This window comes from Gymnodraco acuticeps, unplaced genomic scaffold (genome assembly GCF_902827175.1).
Source record: "Gymnodraco acuticeps unplaced genomic scaffold, fGymAcu1.1, whole genome shotgun sequence".
NCBI classification, from domain to species: Eukaryota; Metazoa; Chordata; class Actinopteri; order Perciformes; family Bathydraconidae; genus Gymnodraco; species Gymnodraco acuticeps.
Genome location: NW_022990293.1, coordinates 137,317 through 158,833, shown reverse-complemented (window position 1 = coordinate 158,833; position 21,517 = coordinate 137,317). Strand labels below are relative to the sequence as shown.

Sequence of the window (21,517 nt, the reverse complement as noted above, 5' to 3'; positions counted from 1 at the left end):
AGTTCATGTGATATAATGTGAGTTATCTGGAACAAACTCCCAGAAACCTGCAGGTCTACTTTTAAATCCAGGCTGAAGACTTTTCTTTTTGTCGCTGCTTTTAATTGAACTATTCATATCTTAGACTGCACTGTAACTTTGATCCATGTATTTTTTCTTTTAATGTTTAATTGAACTATTCATATCTTAGACTGCACTGTAACTTTTATCCATGTATTTTTTCTTTTAATGTTTAATTGACAGCACTGTAACTTTTATCCATGTACTTTTTCTTTTAATGTTTATTTTATTAGCTTTTCTTTTTAATGACTGATTTTAAATGCCTTTTTCTTAATCTCTTTCATTTTTTGTAAAGCACTTTGAATTGCCTTGTGTTGAAAAGTGCTATATAAATAAACTTGCCTTGCCTTGCCTTAATGTGAGGTAATGTGAGGTAATGTGATATAATGTGAGGTAATGTGAGTTAATATCAGTTAATGTGAGTTAATGTGAGTTAATGTGAGGTAATGTGAGTTCATGTGATATAATGTGAGTTAATGTGAGTTAATGTGAGGTAATGTGAGGTAATGTGAGTTAATGTGAGGTAATGTGATATAATGTGAGGTAATGTGAGTTAATGTGAGTTAATGTGAGTTGTTAATGTGAGTTGTTAATGTTGGTTAATGTGAGGTAATGTGAGTTAATGTGAGTAAATGTGAGGTAATGGGATTAAATGTGATATAATGTGAGTTAATGTGATTTAATGTGAGTTAATGTGAGGTAATGTGAGTTAATGTGAGGTAATGGGAGTTAATGTGAGTTCATGTGAGGTAATGTGAGTTAATGTGATATAATGTGAGTTAATGTGAGTTAATGTGATATAATGTGAGGTAATGTGAGTTAATGTGAGGTAATGTGAGTTAATGTGAGTTAATGTGAGTTAATGTGAGTTGTTAATATGAGTTGTTAATGTGAGGTAATGTGAGTTAATGTGATATAATGTGAGTTAATGTGAGTTGTTAATGTGAGTTGTTAATGTGAGTTGTTAATGTGAGTTAATGTGAGTTAATGTGAGTTAATGTGAGTTGTTAATGTGAGTTAATGTGAGTTAATGTGAGTTAATGTGAGTTAATGTGAGTTAATGTGAGTTAATGTGAGTTAATGTGAGTTAATGTGAGTTGTTAATGTGAGTTGTTAATGTGAGTTAATGTGAGTTGTTAATGTGAGTTAATGTGAGTTGTTAATGTGAGTTAATGTGAGTTGTTAATGTGAGTTAATGTGAGTTAATGTGAGTTAATGTGAGTTGTTAATGTGAGTTAATGTGAGTTAATGTGAGTTAATGGGAGTAAATGTGAGTTACCTGTCAGCCCACGGCCCTCTCTCACACACCAGGCCTCTGCGCGATGCCTTCCACTGCCTGAGGGTGGCGCTGTTCTGGCTGTGCTGCTGCTTCAACATGCTGTTGTAGCGCAGGTTCTCCTGGCGGCCTCTGCGTGAGAAAGGCTCCACGAATTGCTCCTGAAGAGGTAGAGTGTATGCATTAGAAAGTGTGAGGAAAAGAGGCTTCAGTAATCATCCTTTTATATGTATTATTGCAGCTCACCTGGAAGCGGATCTTGCTCTCCCCTCTGTCCCTCTCCCTCTTGTGCAGGCTGACCATGAACGCCTCGTAGCATTCCTTCCAGTAGAGAGCCATCGTCTCGTGACCCTGGCTGAACGTCTCGATTTCATACTGCTTCATGTACGGGATAATCTGGAGTCAAAAGGAGAACATTTCCATTGATGCATGGAGGAGAACTCTCTGCTCCATAACGTCTCTTGATGAGATAAGAAGTACTTAATTCATCCCAATTTGGAAAATGTTTGCGTTGCAGCAGCATAAAAAGACATGGCATTGTACATAAGAGAAATTAAAAGACTAGAAATAAACAATCCAAAATGTTAACGTCTCAAATTCTTGATAGGTTTTTTAACTAGATTAGTTATATACTTATTTAATGCGATGCTACAGTATGAACTACAATGTTTGATTGATATATTTCTTATCTTATATCAAATATAATCTGGTAACTTTGATATCAATCTCGTACATATTTGTCGAGGTAGACGCGCCACTCGGGGGATTTGCAGTACAGCTGGAAGTCCTCGAAGAAGGAGGGGCTGCCGTTGGTGTCGGGCAGCTTTGGGAGGTGCAGCTCCATGTAGAGGAGGCGGTGGACTTTGGAGAGCAGCGTCCTCAGCAGAGGAACCAGGAAGGAGTACGTCTCCTCCGCCTGCTCCTCCTCCTGGATGGAGCGCCGCAGGATCCCCTCTACCTTCCCCAGCAGGTAGCACGCCTCGTCCTGACTCGACACCTCCTTCGTCTGCAGGATGCCGTTCAGCTTCGCCGTCGCCATGGCACACACCTGGGGCAGAGGGTAATGGGAAATGAAGCTCAGCGCAAGTTCAACCAGGAAGACCGTCTTTACTAATCAATTTACTATAGCCTCATCCCAATACCCCTCACTCGCGTCCCTTCCTTGCATCTTAGCTCCGCCTCCGTAAGATGCAAGCGAGAGACACGAGGAGGTGACGCGAGGACAGAGGAGTCCTCAGGTATTAATTGGGATGGCCTCGTTCACTCAAACGTCACTTTTAAACGATGTCTGTTAATGATGACATGTGCACAGCTGTATCCCCTCTCATCGGGCTGAACTGAAGAACCCTTTAGAACCGGCCCATTTGTTGTTAAATATTTATTTAAATGAATGAATCTTTCTCTTGTTAGTCAAGGAATTCAATGTATGATGGTTGGTCCTGCTTTTGTGTTCCGTTTTGGTGTAAAATGTAGCCTACATTTAAATAAGAATATAATTATAGTAATGTGAAAGCCTTTTAGAAATGAATTGCACATAATAATTCCCACGGAGCTGTGAGCACTTATACATTTATGTGACGCTTTTCCACTCATCTTCCAGTTGTCGGTTTTCCTCTGTTGAAATGGACCAGCTGTGAAGGTGGGGGCGGGGCTTTTATATGCGAGTAGTGAAAACACTTCCGCGTAGTCTGCTCGCGTGTATCCTCCCTTTCGTCTCCTCCCTCACCCCTCCTCCCTCACCCCTCCTCGACTCCTCCGTGTGCATTTCAGCTATTGGGACTTCCTTCAAAATGGCGTGTCTTGATCGATTTCCGGGTCAAGTCCCGGAGGAGGGGAAGAGAGGAGTCGAGGAGGGGTATTGGGATGAGGCTGTGGTCTATGTTACTACTCTCTCTCCTCTCAATAAGTGATCGGGGGCGTCGCTCCCCAGCTTAACCAATCACTTCGCTCTATTCTCACAAGCCTATCATAGCGTTTTTCTTTTCTCCCTCCCCTGAAGCTCTCTGGCGCCCCCCCAGGGAGACGAGCCTCACACTTTGAAAACCGCTGATCTACCTAATTCTATAATTGTGATTAATTGTGGATTTTCGTCCACATTATTATTCATTGCATTAAAAATAATGTGGAAGAATGTGAAAACATCTCACCTCTGGGTCCTCCTGCGCCATGAAGCCCAGCAGCAGCCGGAGTCCCACCTGGGAGAGTTGGAACCACTGCGATCCGGAGGCGTACCAAACCATCAAGCTGTCCATCAGCGTCACCGTCTCCTCCAGAACCTTCTCCGTCCACAGCGCCGGATTCACCAGACCCTCGGCCTGCAGGAAGTCCTGAACCATGTGCAGCAAGCGCACCGCGTTCTCCGTGTGCTGCGGCAGCGAGGAGGCCGACGCCTCGCGGTTATCACACACCGACCACTCCAACATGCGCTCCATCAGACTGGAGGAGAGAGGAGGGTTTCAGTGGACTTCACAGCGTTTAATATACAGTTATAGTGATCTATTTCTTCTGTCTCTATGTATAAATAATAGATTCTGATTCTTCTCAGCCATTTCCTGTTTGATGCTAAAACAACAACCCTATTTCTGTTTTCTTAATTGTAGCTTGTCTGCAATAAGTCGGATTTATTAGGCAGTAGTTTGTCAGTATCAATGTCTGACCTGAGTTTGATCTGGTCGACAGGAAGCAGCAGCTCGTTGGCGGTTGCCAGTTTGGTGAGAGCAGAGAACACCTGTCCGCGCTCGATCCACGCTGAATCATCTGATCCTTCAACACCTCGCCACATCACGCAGAGCACGATCTCCAGCAGCATGCTGCACAGCTCCTCCTCCGCTCGCTGGGAGGGCACCAAGAACCAAATTGCCTTTGTTATTTTACAAACATCGACCCAATCAGGTCAAAAAAACAACAAAACTCTGTCCCCTTTCATCGTCTCAGCCTCCTCTCACCTCAGCGTTGTTGAAGGACTCGCCCAGTGAGATGTTGTCACTGAACAGGAAGCTGTCTTCAGTCAGGGAGGGCGTTGCATCTCTATCCCCGGTGCTCCCTGGAAAAGGTTTGGATGTCTCCAGAGGTGACGGTGTGCTCTGAGCGCTGCCGGGCGTTTGGCTGCCGCTGTCCCCGCCTTCGAAGGACTGAAGATGGGACAGATCCAGCATCAAACCCCCCGACTTCCCCAAGACCCAAGGCTTTGTGGAGGTGGAGGCAGAAGAAGAAGGTGTGTCCAGGAGAGAAATGGCGTCTCCGTTTTCCAGGCTGTCGACAGAGCGAGTTTCTCCCACGCTGATTCGGTCGTCCTCCAAACGGCTGCCCGTTCTCGACCTCCTTTCATGAGGAACATCCAGACGATGCGTGCCTCCCGATCGGTTGAGATCCAGACTGCAGGTGCTGATTGTGTCCGAGCCACGAAGAGGAAAGGATCCTTCCCCCCGAAGGTAGAGGCGCATGAGGGTGTCCTGCCAACACTGCTGACGAGAAATCTGCACGGCGGCATCTTGTTGGGATTGAAGCAGCTGGTAAACCTGCAGATAGACCGGGAGAACAAGTGAAGTGGATGCAGGGCTCCAAGGACATGAATACAACCTGATGCACGACATGATGAGACATAACGCTGCATCATTTATTATCCAATGTTTTCATTGATACATGCAAATCAACAAATACAGAGAGGCGAAGTCCCGCCCATCTACATCCGACCCATGGGACCTTATTTCGGAAAAAGTATGTATTGAAGTCAATGGAGAGAGAAAGATTATCTCTCGATCCCGTTTGAATTGTGCCACGAATTACACATATGATGTTTGTCAATCTTAAAAAATCATTTCCATGTCAACAAAGTCACAGTTTGTCGTAAAACTGTTGAAATATAAGACTATGAAAAATAGAAAGACTACAAATCCCAGAGTCCCGGTCCCGCATGCTGGCTCTCACGGAACCGACTAACTCCCCTTGTGTGTGTGCACAGCTCTCAACGCGCCCAGACTTGGAGTGATTTCCACCTCTTTCAATACTTTCCGCCTCATTCTGAAAGAAAGAAGTGAAATGTTCCAACGTGACGGCCGTCTTGGTGTGCGGTGCGAGACGGGAGATGTAGTTCATTGAGCGGTTTCACACAAACAAAGTGTTACGACAAATTTTAATTGTTTTGACTTGCATAATTATTTTTTAAGATTGACAAACATCATGTGTGTAATTCGTGGCACAGTTCAAACGGGATCGAGAGATAATCTTTCTCTCTCCATTGACTTCAATACAGACTTTTTCCGAAATAAGGTCCCATGGAGGAAAGGAGGGACTTCGCCTCTCCATAGCCTCCAGGGAACTAACACGGAACATTTACGTGGTCACTTCTCTCTGCAACATTTAGCGTATTGTATTTTATTTGACATATATATATATATATATATATATATATATATATATAACACTTTGTCTGAATTACTAGCACCATAGCACTATTTCATTTATATTCTCCTGTGTGTTTCCTCACCCTCTTGCAGACGAGCAGGCGTACACCAGGTCCGGCTCGATGAGTGAGCTGCACCAGAGCCATCATGTCCTTATAGTTCACCACAGAATCTGCACATTCAAGACACAAATTCACATTCATTCAACCGTGCATGGTATTGATTACATGTCTGTGTGACTGCAGGAGACAGAAAGCCTGAGCTCATTGATCTGCAGGACGGAGTAAGAGCTTCAATGCATTATATACAAGCGGAGATTAATATGGCAGGAGAGTAGACAGCTGGAAAAGCGTCTAAATCTCATAATCCTTTTTACATTTTTTGCACAAAATCAGGTTAAAGTAACTCGTACTGATGGTGCTGTTTTTGTGCCGGACTTTTTAAACCACGTTTTTGGAAAATCGCTGTCACTTTCACCTGTAATGCTTCTGATACTACAATAATGTGGTGTTTAGTCAATTTGGGAAATGTTTGAAAGATACTAGTATACTTCATTTGATAGGATCAAGGCCAAGTCCCCCTAACCATCGTACCTTTGGTATCTTCATCAATGTAACACAAAAAGTACGTAAACATGGAATTTTCTCTGTGTGTTCTTGTGATGTTTAAATAAAAACAGAGCGCAGCGGACCTGTGTGGAGGACCTGGTTGAGGAGACAGCGGATCAGGGTCGGAGTGATGTGAAGTTCAGAGAAGAGCAGCGACAGGCCGGAGTATCCCGCCTCCCTCAGACGCAGACGCTGCTTATTCTTCTCGTAGACGCGGTCGCAGCGCAACATGCGCTCAAACAACTGTGGGGAGTAACAAAAAACCAGTTCAGTAGTTACTGAGATGTTAAAGTACACACATCCTTTACTCAAGTAGAAGTACAGATACTCGTGTTTAAAAATGCTCGGGTAAAAGTAGAGAACTTTGAAATGTACTTAAGTAAAAAGTAGTAGTACTAGCAGCCATATCTGTGGCCGTAACGCACCTTGAAGACGAGTTCTCGGAGTCGGTCTGAGTGCTTGTTGTTGAGCAACAGAGCGTAGCAGGAGTCGGCCTCCGACGGCTCGAAGAGGAGCAGAAAGATCTGATCTCTGGCCGGACTCGTCTGCAGGAGGCTGAGCAACAACTCCAGCATCCCACACAACTGCAACACAACACGTCAGACATTATACTTCAGTAGGAGTAGAAGTACTCAGATCGTGTACTTCAGTAACAGTAGAAGTACTCAGATCGTGTACTTCAGTAAGAGTAGAAGTACTCAGATCTTGCACTTCAGTAGGAGTAGAAGTACTCAGATCGTGTACTTCAGTAGGAGTAGAAGTACTCAGATCGTGTACTTCAGTAGGAGTAGAAGTACTCAGATCGTGTACTTCAGTAAGAGTAGAAGTACTCAGATCGTGTACTTCAGTAGGAGTAGAAGTACTCAGATCGTGTACTTCAGTAGGAGTAGAAGTACTCAGATCGTGTACTTCAGTAAGAGTAGAAGTACTCAGATCGTGTACTTCAGTAGGAGTAGAAGTACTCAGATCGTGTACTTCAGTAGGAGTAGAAGTACTCAGAGTGTAGAGAAAGTATTTAGTGTCCAGGAGGATCAATATAAAGTCCTATTGGAGTATTTAAAGGTCCCCAGGTACACCCGGCCCTTTGAGTAATGCGATGAAATTGAGTTTGACCCCTGCTTTACCTGGTCCTCGTCTCCAATGGCGGCGATGTATCCCAGAATGCTGTGCATCTCCTCCTGAGACATGCCCTTGCTGATGTAATACTTGATGAGTCCGCAGAGAGACGCCCGGATGGTTCGAATGTCATCCTCACTCAGATCACCGTCTCTATGGCTGTTCTTCCTAAGAGCATATTATTGGTAAAGAGACAATACTTCAATATGTTGGACAGGTATGGACTTTGAGGAGTGGAGTCTCACCCGTAATAAAGGCGCATGGTGTCCAAAAGAAACTGAACTCCATATTTCTTTCTGAACAGCTTCCTGTTGTCTTTGATGACGGTGGACATGTACTGGATATGACCTTCACCGAAACAAAGGAGGACAAGTTAGAGCTGGAAACACACACACTTTCTGCTTCACACACACACACTTTCTGCTTCACACACACACACTTTCTGCTTCACACACACACACATTCTGCTTCACACACACACACTTTCTGCTTCACACACACACACTTTCTGCTTCACACACACACACTTTCTGCTTCACACACACACACTTTCTGCTTCACACACACACACTTTCTGCTTCACACACACACACACTTTCTGCTTCACACACACACACTTTCTGCTTCACACACACACACTTTCTGCTTCACACACACCCAGCCCTGAGGAATAAGTCTTCTAAAGTATGGTCTGAATAAATGCCGCACACACACACGCACACACACATCTAACCTACACACACACACACATCTAACCTACACACACACACACACATCTAACCTACACACACACACACACACATCTAACCTACACACACACACATCTAACCTACACACACACACACACATCTAACACACACACACACATCTAACCTACACACACAACAAGGCGATACCGACACACACACACTAGGCACAGCGAACGACACACACACACCACACGCCGAATCCGACACCACACATCAACGAACCGTACATCACACACAAACAGAGAAGCCGACAAACACACACAAGAACCGACCACACACCAGATGAACCGACACACACACACACCAGAGAAACTACAGCACACCACAGAGGCCCCACACACACACCACACACAGAGAACCAGCACACACACACACACACACACACCAACCACCTACACACACACACACACATCACACACACACACACACACCCCACACACTCCACCCATCACAACACAACGACACACACACACACACACACACACAACACACACACACACACACACACACACAAACACACACCACACACACACATCACACCACCACACACACACACACACACACACACACACACACACACACACACACACACACACACACCTATGCGCAGAGGGAAGTCTCCTTTGTTCCAGATGTTGAAGTTGAACAGCAGGTGTGTGTGAAGTTGCAGCAGCAGAGCGTGGTTCTTCTCAAACGTCACCTGTTCGATCAGCAGCTGCATGGCAACCAGAACGCTGACATCCACGTGACCTGCTGGCAGCTAAACACACACACACACACACACGCACACACACACAAATAACTTCACTGGCACACATGCAGAATGATTAAACACAGAAAGGTGGATAAGTGCATTGACTCGGTCTCTTAAAACCTTCTCGTCCACATTTCTCACGCAACAAAGACAGAAATCCCATTGCAGTGAGGAGACACACGTCAGTGGTTTATTTGCACTTCCACTCCTCACAGGGTGCGGTTACTTTCTCAGAGCAGCTACTCTGCCTTTCTTTTAATCAGAGTCTCTGTGGACTCTTTGATATTAATAATAATACATTTTATTTCTATAGCGCTGTTCTTGAACCCAAAGACGCTTTACATTTAGGAGGGAGGGTAGACAAACAAAACAAAGCCAAAAAGCCAGTCAGGAGGAAGTTGATTGAGAGGGGGGGGGGCTTATGGATACAGAGTCGAAGAGGTGGGTTTTGAGGCGGGACTGGAACAGGGTGAGGGACTCAGACTCTTAGAGGTATTGGGGGAGGGAGTTCCAGAGCTTCGGGGCTGCCACAGAGAAGGCTCTGTCCCCGAAGCTCCGGAGTTTGGCCTTGGGGATGGAAAGCAAACCGGCTGAGGTGGATCTGAGGGACCGGGGGGGGTTGGTAGAGGAGGAGGATATTCCCATGGGATAAACAAATACATGCAACAGGGAAGAAAGAGGGTTGAGGTAAAAAGACACAAAGGAAAAGACAAACTAGAGGAGCTATTCATACAACCGACATGAGTATAAAAACAAGAGGCGTGTTTCTTTTCTGCGAGATCTGAGGCAAAATGTGTTAACGGGGAAAATGCTTTTAAATCATCCCTTTAAGTCTTGCATTTTTAACTAGCTTGCATTGTTTTTAGCGCAGGTATGCATTGGATTGAGGTTTCTGGAGTATACCGTCTTCTGTGGTTAACAAGTAATCATAATCAGCATTTCATATTTTGTATTTAAAACTGGTTTGCTGTCAAGAAAAGGGATGGCAATATCATGCAATCAGTGCAAGGACGAAAACGATGCACATGTAGATCTGAAAAGGCTCTACAATGTAACGTCCCAAGGAAATGAAACCGACCTTCTGCAGCAGCGCTCCCACTGTACCGACTCCATGCGAGTGCAGCAGATTCTCCTGGTTGATAAGGTGCCTCTGCAGGAAATGCTTCAGCACCAACAGGAAGGTGGCCACCAGATTCTTCTCCAGGCGGGCCTCTGCAACAACAAATGATAATGCAATGGTTTTATCATTAGTGCTAATGTTTCATAGCTATACTGAGATAACGGTTTCTTTCTTAAACAACACATACAGTATCAAAGACAAAAAACAAACAGGTGTGCAGGTTGTCCATTTTGTTGAACATCCCCCCCCTACAGAATAACACAAGATTAATAAATGATAGACAAACACATGGTGGAAACAACAACAATACATAAAAAGGTCGAGATAAATGTTAGTTATAGTTGACTATAGTACATCTGTTCTAATTCAGTTAACAAAATGATGATGATGAATCCATTAAGCCCCTGTCACACTGTCCCGAAATTGACACCCGATGGAAACACGAATATTGAATTGTGAATTTCGCACGAAGATGGCCCCGAACCACACACGAAGGCAACATTTACATTACATTTAAGACATACAACTGCAACGAAAGTAACACAAACAATTATGTTACAGTACTATGATACTGTACTGATATCTTCAGACTTTGTTCTTTACTTTCTCCGTCGTTATATGTAGAAGATTACGTTTTCTCCGTCATGTTGTTTCCATAGCAACAACAACTTCCTGTCAACTCGCCTTCAAAATAATATATTATATCCTTTTCAGTTTCACAGAACACAAATTGGGTTATTTACATAATATGTGTACATGATTTTGTTGTGCAATAAAACAACCCGATGGACACACGATAAAGGAAATGTTCAAATTCGGCTGTGATCGTAGCAACATCGGGCCATTCGTGAGGGCATCTTAAGCCTTCGTATGACCGCCGGTGGAGTTTCTCAGGCTCCGGCAGCAACTTCGTGAGCGGTGGCAAAATCTTTGGCATGCCATAAAACAGCCGAAGGACCTTGAGAAGGTTCATTTTCGTGTTGAATTCGTGTGTCAATTTTGCCATTCGTAAGGCCATCGTGAGGGCATCGTGTTATCATCGGTGCCATCGGGCATTCGCCCCGATCAGAGTGAGGGCGAATGCCCGATGATAACACGAAGATGACACGATTCGACAAGATGCCCTCACGAGTGCCTTACGAAGTTGCCGCTCACGAAGTTGCTGCCGGAGCCTGAGAAACTCCACTGGCGGTCATACGATGGCGATGCCCTCACGAATGGCCCGATGTTGCTACGATCACAGCCGAATTTGAACATTTCCTTTATCGTGTGTCCATCGGGTGTCAATTTCGGGACAGTGTGACAGGGGCTTTAGGGAAGAGTACACCAGGGTTCATACACTTTCTCACCAATGACTTCTCCATGACCTAATTTATCATGACCAAAGAAAATGACTCTTTCTCAGCGGTTCCACTGAAAATGGTTTATTTGAACATGGAACAGGAAAATAAGGTCTGCATCTGAAACATGTTGAGCCTATCTAAGACGAATCAAATGGTAGGCTGTGACGGAGCGGGCCACAGAGTGACTGACTCCGCCACTGACAGCCGACACACACCAAACATTTCCTGCTCTCTTCCGTCAAATGAACCATGCCATTTCTTATTTATTTTACGTTTGTTAATTATGGGGAATGATTATGTTAAGAGGTGGTTAACCTGTTTATGTTTGGGTCGGATTCTTTTGTTGAAATGTGGTTTTGAGTTGATTGTGTCACCTGCTGATGGCGAGCCTGTGGGAGGGGCTATGGGGTCAAAAGGGACGGTGTTGGTTCCTTGTTTTTTTGGACTGTGTCCCTCGGAAGAATGTTGCAATGAAGGCAACAGCTGGGACGTGTTTGGGAGTTGGTTGCAGAGAAGGCAACCCAGAGCATGTTTACTCTGATGAGTGATGGACGGCCTGTTTTGGACTTTTATTTTGTTGTTTAAGTTGTGCTGGTTCGCTATTTATTTTGTTGCTGCTAAAAATAAAGTTGTTTTGAGCTTAAAACAACCGACTAAGCCATGTTTCGAACGGACAATTACAACCCCGTCACATAGGCTTACTAGCTTCTACTAAAATCTCTCACCAGCAAAACACCTCGACAGTTAAAAGCCATTTTACGTCTCATTACTACACGATACAGTATTTATTATCATTATAGTATTACTATTTCGGCGATTAGATAAAATATAAATTATATTTGATGCAACTTTAGTTACATTTCCATGACTTTTCCAAACTTTGGGAAAAATATTGTTTTCCAGGGCCTGGAATTTGCATGACTTTTCCAGGTTTGTAATAACCCTAAGGACCTTGGTACACAGTTTCAAACTTTCCATGTCCTATCAAATGTACAAGTGGAGCCCACCCAAAGTACACTTCATTTCCTCCATGTGTAGAAACTGCATACGTTCTGTCACCCTGCTATACTGAGATTTGATATATTTATTTAATTGTACACTTTGCATGGTGGAAAGGAGCAGGGAGAAGAAATAACCATAACAAGTTAAATAAAAGCAATATTCTTTCAGTCACAGTAAACATGAAACCAGAACACACTCAAAAAGTTTGTCTAATTACACTTTCTTTATACATTTTCTTAAACAACAGCCCTTTAAATCATTCGGTAAATAATTCCACTTCTTTACGCCAAGTACACATGCTTTAAAGTAGTACGTGCAAACTGATGCTTAAAATCTAATTTCTGGCATTATTCTGTTAAAAAAAATACATATAATGTGCACACCTGAAGCCCTATTGGACGGGAGGATGACCCAATCACCGTCTGCTGGCGTGGTCACATCCGGGGTGATGAAATCGGATCCAGGATCAATGGTTTGTTGATCAGGAGTGATCAGGGACAGCTGCTCCAGAACAGGGATGAGCACCAGCACCCCGCCCACACAGTTGATCATATCCTGCCCGGAAACAACAGCAAACCTCAGTAAGGGGGGGGGGGGCTGTGTTATGAAGCAGGCGAGGAGAAGGGCCCAGGCGCTCGGGGGGGGGGGGGGGGGTGTGTCAGGGAGCGGGGGGGGGGCACAAGATGGGAGCGTTTAAGGGTGCACATAAATTGATATAATTGTATACAGGGGTCCATTTATGTGATAATTACAAAAGTGCTTGTGAGCCAGAGGGGTTCGGCGTCAGGCGGAAGTACTGAGTAAAAAGAGTTTGTGAAAGCAGCTGATGTTCTTGTGAGGAAGCATGTGTTAGCCCAATTTCCTCGGGCTCTTCTAGCTTTGTGGGGTCTGGTAGGCATTAGATCAGGGCTTCTCAAACTGTTTTCAGTAATGTACCCCCTTTGAAACATTTTCTCAGCCAAGTACCCCCTGACCCCCTGGACATTTTTGACAGAAAAAGCCTATATAAATAATTACAATAGAGTGATGTTCCCTCAGTGTGTGATTTATTAACTCCTTAATGCATGCATTACAACAAACTAAGGATATTTTCATCTTTATGCATGAAAAAAAAGATTTTTCCAAGGAGTTTTTCAATTGAATTAATATGTTTAACAAACCAATAAACAAAATGATATATTATTATTAAAAACTATAAATACAATACACCAATGTAACATGTTTATATGAGGACCCTCTTAGTGGTTCTAGGAATATTTTATATAACATTGTGTTTTCCATGTAACTTATTGCACTAAGATTATTTTTGTAATCATGCATGGTCTTTTTTTAAATTAACCTTTTTACCTCACGTACCCCCTGCAGTACCCCAACGTACCCCTAGGGGTCCGCGTACCCCCATTTGAGAATCACTGCCTTAGACACACCAGGGAAGTAAGGGGTAAGGGGATTTTCGATGAAAAACACTTATAATTTCTCGCATCAAACTTAGGTAAGATTTCACACTACCTTATACTCTAGAAAAAAAAAACGGAGGTCTTAATATGGCTCAGACGATTCTCTCCCAAGCAAGGAGTGCTCACGCTTGTCTGTTAAACCCGTGCGCACTCTGAAATACCAGAGGAAAGGAAAGAGAAAAAAGGAACGCCCGGCTCGCTGGGTAACGAGGAGTATGTAATACAAACATTAACTTATGTAAGCGTCGATAAAAGTGCGATCATTGACCCTGAAATAGGAACCAAATGTCAGGAATAGTTCCTTTCCCATCTGGCAAAGGGACTATCGATGAAAACTAGCCTTTTGGCTAATTCGAGTACTTTTACATGTTCTTAATATGTTGATTAATACACTGTCCCTTGTTTTAAATAAATCAATTCAATCTTTTTAGATTAGCTATTATTAATCTGAGGGACTTTCTTCTTGTGTATTTCTAACTTGCGATGTGTCACTCTGTGAAGCACTTTGAGCTGCATGTGTTGTATGAAAAGTACTGTATAAATAAAGCTTTATTATTATATTTAAAATGTGCTGCATATTTCTCCCACCTTTATATCCCAGTTGACCACTTTATTCCCAGTTAGGCGTCCGTGCAGCATGTTGGGAGACAGATCCAGACAGATGGGGTTCCTACACGCCTGTTGACGAAAAGACGATAAGTTAGAGGGATCATTAACCCTAAAAGCAAGAAGGAACTACTTTATACATGTTTTTAGTGATACGGCAAATACAGGACAAGCGCAGTGTCACGAAAACACGAGAGTAAAGAGTTCACGATAAAAGACAAAATACACAAATACCAGAAAGAAAGGGAGTAATACAACATTCATGTGTGTGTGTGTGTGTGTCTGTGTGTCTGTGTTTGTGTGGTGTGTGTGTGTGTGTGTCTGTGTGTGTGTGTGTGAGTGTCTGTGTGTGTGTATGTGTGAGTGTCTGTGTGTGTGTATGTGTGAGTGTGTGAGTGTGTGTCTGTGTGTGTGTGTGTGTCTGTGTGTGAGTGTGGTGTGTGTCTGTGTGTGTGAGTGTTGTGTGTGTGTCGGGTCTGTGTGTCTGTGTGTGTGTGTGTGTGAGTGTATGTGTGTGTCTGTGTGTCTCTGTGTGTGTGTGTCTCTGTGTGTGGTCCTGTGGTGGTTGTGGTGTGTGTCTGTGTGTGTGTTGTCTCGTGTTCCTGTGTGTGTGTGTCTCTGTGTGGTGTCCTGTGTGTCTTCGGTGTGTGGTGTGTGTGTTGTGTGTGTGTCCGGTGTGTGTGTGGTGTGTCCTGTGTGGGGTGTGTCTGGTGTGTGTGTGGTGTCTGTGTGTGTGGAGTTGTCTGTGTGGTTTGTGTGTGTGGTCTGGTGTGTGGGTGAGTGTCTGTGTGTGTCTCTGGTGTGGTGTCTGTGTGTCTGTGTGTGGTGTGTCTGTGTGTGAGGTGTGTGTGTGTGTGTGTCTGTGTGTCTCTGTGTGTGTGGGTGTCTGGGTGTCTCTGTGTGTGTGTGTGTGCTGTGTGTGTGTCTGGTATGTCTCGTGTGTCTCTGTGTGGTGTGTGTGTGTGTGTGGTGTGTGTGTGTGTGTGTGTGTGTGTGTGTGTGGGTGTGTGTGTGTGTGTGTGTGTGTCTGTGTGTGTCAACATGTAAAAGGATGCTTCTACTCGTGGACGGGAGGCTCGTGACAGCATGTGGTGTGAACATACATTTACATTTGTACACGGCTAAACTGTGAATAATGCATCTCAGGTGATCTCAGTGTGAGCAATGACCTTGGGCGAGTAGTGCAGCAGCAGTTTGGTGGAGAGGTCGCCGAGTTCTGACTCCTGGGTTTTGAAAGGAGAGATGCAGTTTGGACCTGTGCAGAAGAGAGGATGAGAGAAGAAGAAAAATATATTTGTCGTTGAATACTCGATTCTGATTGGTCAATTTCATGGGTTGGTATTACTCGAGAACACAATAATGACCTTGCTGCACCCTTATTAAATACTCTCCAGGACGCCAAATTCATGTGTGTGTGTGTGTGTGTGTGTGTGTGTGTGTGTGTGTGTTTATCTGTGTGCACATGTGTACGATAGGGGCAGACATAGATGTTTGATGATATTGTGATCACCTGTGAATGCCAAAAAAAAACACATTGCAGGTTCAAACATCATGAGCGGTGAAAGTAAAAGGCCTGAAGCCGTGAATAATCACCCCTACACACACACACACACTCTCTCACCTTCACCCTCACATCCACATTGAAAGTCTGTAGGTAATGAAGAACATCCTCTAACAGCAGGACAAGCACTTTTAATACTCCCTCCCCTCACTTAGGAGGATCAAGCTGCACCCTTATTAAATACCGTATTTACTTCTTACATGTTGAACCCAAATACCTGTACTTTCTACTTCTCACATGTTGAACCCAAATACCTGTACTCTCTACTTCTTACATGTTGAACTCAAATACCTGTACTTTCTACTTCTTACATGTTGAACACAAATACCTGTACTTTCTACTTCTTACATGTTGAACTCTAATACCTGTACTTTCTACTTCTTACATGTTGAACACAAATACCTGTACTCTCTACTTCTTACATGTTGAACTCAAATACCTGTACTTTCTACTTCTTACATGTTGAACTCAAATACCTGTACTTTCTACTTCTTACATGTTGAACACAAATACCTGTACTTTCTACTTCTTACATGTTGAACTCAAATACCTGTACTTTCTACTTCTTACATGTTGAACTCAAATACCTGTACTTTCTACTTCTCACATGTTGAACTCAAATACCTGTACTCTCTACTTCTTACATGTTGAACACAAATACCTGTACTTTCTACTTCTTACATGTTGAACTCAAATACCTGTACTTTCTACTTCTTACATGTTGAACCCAAATACCTGTACTTTCTACTTCTTACATGTTGAACCCAAATACCTGTACTTTCTACTTCTTACATGTTGAACTCAAATACCTGTACTCTCTACTTCTTACATGTTGAACACAAATACCTGTACTTTCTACTTCTTACATGTTGAACACAAATACCTGTACTTTCTACTTCTTACATGTTGAACACAAATACCTGTACTTTCTACTTCTCTCATGTTGAACACAAATACCTGTACTTTCTACTTCTTACATGTTGAACTCAAATACCTGTACTTTCTACTTCTCTCATTTCCCAAACAGCTGGTTCCTTTAGTCTGAATGTGTGTTTGATGCGTGATCATTATTCTTTAGAGTCATTGCGTGCCTATTGATTTGAACACGATCCGTGTATCCATCATTTCCTGGTCTTCTCTAAAGAAGAGGGACCAATGGAAACGTTGTCATGTTGCCGTTGTTCAGCATGGAAACATTCATTAGCTAACAATGACATTATTGTTCTATTAATATAAAGGGAGGTCAGGTACTCTTTAAAGCAGCTGCTAGTTATGGGTACTTTTTACTGAAGTACACTTCAAAGTTCTTTACTTTTACTTTGGTAAAAGTAGAAGTACTGACTAAACTTCTTTACTCGAGTATTTTTAAACACGAGTATCTGTACTTCTACTTGAGTAAAGGATGTGTGTACTTCTACCTGAGTAAAGGATGTGTGTACTTCTACTTGAGTAAAGGATGTGTGTACTTCTGAGTAAAGGATGTGTGTACTTTCGCCCCTCCCTCACCTGCACTACAGATGGCTTTCACGTGGCTCGCCTGCAGGGGTTCGTGGAACACCATGACGCTCCCCAGTTGTCCCTGCAGAGAGGTGGGACTCCCCCACTCGCTGTCCTGCGTCCCTGCAGAGATCAGCTTGGTGACGGACTCAGGCTTTCCTCCCAGCAGCCCCCCCCATGTCTGAGGAGACAAGATGGCGCCCAGCGAGGAGCGAGTGGTGGGGGTGGAGGCGGAGGAGAAGGGAGGGTCTGGGATCTGTGAGGGAGGAGGAGTGGTGGTCCGATGTCCCGCCGAGCCGATGCAGCAGGAGATGAACGGCTGAGGAGAACGGGGTGAACATGGTATTCATTTTGCACAATGTTGTCACAAGCATTGCAAGGAGCATTTCAGACTTCATCTGACCATTAAAGTATTATCGTATTATCTGTTCTCATAGAAAGTGTGAAGGAAATGTCTCACCTCTGTCATGGTGGGATATTTGAGGGGGGCAGACAGTTTCTGCTGTCCATCCACATAAATGTAGACCAGACTCTGTCCAAAAGGCCTCTTCCCCGGTACGTGCACCACCCCGATGCTGTGCTGTAGACAGAAAGGCAGAAGGAATATCCTTCCTTTAATCAGTCTGCAAGACGTTTGTAATCTTGTAAATATAGGGTCCAATCTGTGTTGCCAGATAGAAACAGGCAATCATCCACATTTCCACATTTCAGTGGCACTACCAGTTAGGTAAATATATGTCTGAGGTCGTTGAAGCGGACTCACCCAGAGGGAGTCACAGAAGCAGTAGTCGGGCAGCATGACGGTGACGTACTCCTTCTTGGTGCAAACGGCCACCACCAACACACCCTCTGAGCTGATGAAGGCCTCGAACCCCGTCCCTCCGGGGGTGAAAAAGCTGTACAACACAGGAGAAACGTTTGCATGTGACGAACAGAACATGAGGGGAATCTTACTTTACACCTGAACTTTTGTACTTGCACTATTTTAACTATTGTGTCTGTGTTATTGTGTCTGTGTTATTGTGTCTGTGTTCTTGTGTTGCGCTGTTGGAGGAGCCTGTGACACTGTATGTACACATGGCATAAAAGCCTTTGGATCTTGAATCTGCTGCTCACCTGTACAGCTGCTTCCTCTTGTCCTTGCTCATTGGTCCCAGCTGGTCCTGATCCAACGACAGCCAGGCGATGAAGCTGAACGCGACACCGGGCCATCGCTGCACCGTCGGAACCACGATGCCCGCCATGCTGGGCGACAAATCAAAATACTGCATGGCACTCTCCAGGCCCTGCTTCCTCACCATGGCCAGCAGCGATCTGAGAGCAGGACCCACATACGGGTGCGCTTTATTGGACTCGTGAGGTCTGAGGAGGCGTAGCAGTCCCAGGAGTTCTTTGGCGCTCAAAGACTGGGAACCCAACGAACCCACGAGCACAAAAAGACTCTCGGCGCAGGATCGGTTTAGTCGCTGATGGCTTTCCAATCCAGAAAGCGCTCGCATCACCATGGCGGCGTTTACACACGTGGCGCGGGTTTGACGGTTCAAACAGCTGAGGCGCCGCAGCCAATCGGACGTGAAGAGCTGCTGCTCCGAGGAATCGAGCTCAGGGAGCCACTGGACCAGCAGGAGGAGAGGATCCACGTTACTGATGCCCAGCAGCCCCACGGAGGTGTGCTCCCCCTCCACCGCCTGCACAGAAACACACCAACAGTTACGTTTCAAGGACACCCAAGTACATTTCAATACATTCTCTAAGAGGTTAAATGCTAAACAAAGACACCAAAACAATTCATAATAATACATTTTATTTAAGGGCGCACAAAAGGGCTGTGTTTTCAGACACTTTGAGAGTCGACTGGCACAGGGGACACATATTTATGTATAAAAGACATCAAAAAGTGCATTTTGCGTGATAGGAGACCTTTGAGGAGGCCTTGCAAGCCACCCAAGGACACCGTACAATTCAATACATAATTTAAGAGATTAAGATTATTTAAGGGCGCCTTTCACGAAACCCCTAAGTACAAATCAATAAATACTCTAAGAGGTTAAAGGCAACCAATGATGGTTTAAAAAAACGGTGAGCAAGTGTGCGTCATATGAGAGGCCCCGCCTTACATTTTAAGACCGCGGAATCTACACATGTGCAGCCTCGAAATGTCTCCAAACGAAGTACGCCGGGCTCGGTAGAATTCCAAGTATGCTGGACATTGGAACAGTCCTTCGGCGGCACTCGATGACGTAGCATGCTTGAAATAGTGGCTCTGGAGCAGCTTTACTCGAGATGGAGAAACACCCTGAAACTCCCCGTCTCTCACCATGTTCATCAGCTCTTTGAGGAGGTGTTGCGACGGCTGGCCCAGAGAGGTGAGCACTTCGTACAGGTGATTGTAACCGATCCTCTCCTTGAACACCTCCTGCAGAAAGTAAAGAATACATAAACTCGATTAAACGGCATCTGAATGCAGACAATAACCTCATTGTTAGTTAACAGGCAAAAGAACGTTGTTTTTGTTAATTGCAGTCACGTTAGTCAAAAGGAGAGGATGCATTTCAAGCTACCTGCTCTTTTCTACCTGTCTGTGAGTCCGTTACCTTTGCAGCTGGTGATTTGTGCATCACTGTCGTGAGGGCTTTGATTGTTGCTACAGCGAGGGAGTCGAGTCGCCCTTGAAACACCTGAAGAAAAAACCACACTTGTCAATAACTAAATCCATGTATACCTTGCAGAGTACGTTGATTGGACACAAATCTCCTCTCATATGCTCCAGATGAATGTTGCATGCAAACAAGTCAAAGCCACATTCATGGTGAAATGTTTGCAATGATGAAAGGAACTTATTTGGGGGATAAAAGGGAGACCTGAGTAGATTTCTTGGAGTTTGATTAAATTAGTGTGTGTGTAAAAGTGAGTAAAATCACCGAAAGACTGCAGTAGATGTTACAGTAAACAAAAGGTGTCTTAACGAAAATAACAAGCCTTTTGATTGCTGTCATTATTAACGATAGATAAAGTACACACACAGAAAATAGACTTATTTCCCCTCAAACATCCACAAAAAAAGCATGCAACCCATCAAACACAAGCCAAATGATAAATCAACACATCTCCATCCAGCTCTGTCCTGCTCATGTCTCTGAACTGCTTTTCCTTTAGATTGAACTGAGAGCCTTGGACCAGCTGGAGAGGGACTGTGGTCAAAACAATCAAACACTTAAGTCTTCACCACGGAGTCCAGGTGACTCTGTGAGAACACACACCAACATGATAGCATTACCCACAGTACGCCGCAGAAAACCAGGACAATGGGGAGGGGGTGAGGGATGCTTGAGGAAAACCCAAAATGTCAATTAAATCAAAATTACATGACATGTGAAAGAGGCAGAGTGGTCACTCCACAGCAAGAAGGCAACGTTGCAGTCATTTGGGAAAGTGGGTCGATTCTGGTTTTGGAATTTCGTAGCTATTTTCATCTGGATAATTTTTCCACGACATCTGATTTTATACAAGAGTTAAATAGATGATAATACTATGGTTACTTAGCTTAGTCAAACTACATCTCGAAGACTCGGAGGAATATTTGACTCGATATCTTGTTTTTAGAATAGGCAAAAGTACCATAATTATTAAGTGATATTTTCCCCTAAGGCTGCACGGGATAGGAGTCAGAAGGGCATGCCTGAAAAAGGGAGATTTCTGATGGGTATTTGTCAAACCCACTTCCATTCACACATCTTAAAGTGAAGTGAGGGACAACAGGAAATATTTTGAGGGGCATATTTACTGTAGCTTGCAAAAAACTGAATTCTACATCCTGGGAGTTAAAGTGTTATTTTAAATAATTAGAGATGTAATTAAATGATTCTGACACAAACAACCGGTCTGATGATTCAGCGAGTTTTACAGTGAGCCAATAGAGCGGTGCAGGGATGACGTGTTGACCCGGAAGGAAGCGGCTGGTTCCC

The 21,517-nt window shown here is 44.1% G+C and overlaps 1 protein-coding gene across 1 annotated transcript in view; it reads right to left on the bottom strand.

Annotated features, from left to right (window-relative positions):
* LOC117549790 (neurobeachin-like protein 1) overlaps positions 1-21,517 on the bottom strand; it is a gene marked incomplete in the record, with an annotated part of 50,886 nt that overhangs the window by 4,796 nt on the left and 24,573 nt on the right. The window contains 22 exon segments of the mRNA XM_034221869.1: positions 1,340-1,497; positions 1,583-1,732; positions 2,070-2,384; positions 3,484-3,772; positions 3,994-4,169; positions 4,282-4,854; positions 5,823-5,911; positions 6,431-6,590; positions 6,773-6,931; positions 7,472-7,631; positions 7,709-7,811; positions 8,813-8,972; positions 10,045-10,178; positions 12,815-12,986; positions 14,477-14,566; positions 15,664-15,749; positions 17,562-17,871; positions 18,013-18,132; positions 18,316-18,448; positions 18,669-19,240; positions 19,870-19,968; positions 20,147-20,230. Of these exon segments, the coding sequence (XP_034077760.1) occupies positions 1,340-1,497; positions 1,583-1,732; positions 2,070-2,384; positions 3,484-3,772; positions 3,994-4,169; positions 4,282-4,854; positions 5,823-5,911; positions 6,431-6,590; positions 6,773-6,931; positions 7,472-7,631; positions 7,709-7,811; positions 8,813-8,972; positions 10,045-10,178; positions 12,815-12,986; positions 14,477-14,566; positions 15,664-15,749; positions 17,562-17,871; positions 18,013-18,132; positions 18,316-18,448; positions 18,669-19,240; positions 19,870-19,968; positions 20,147-20,230 (4,292 nt within the window).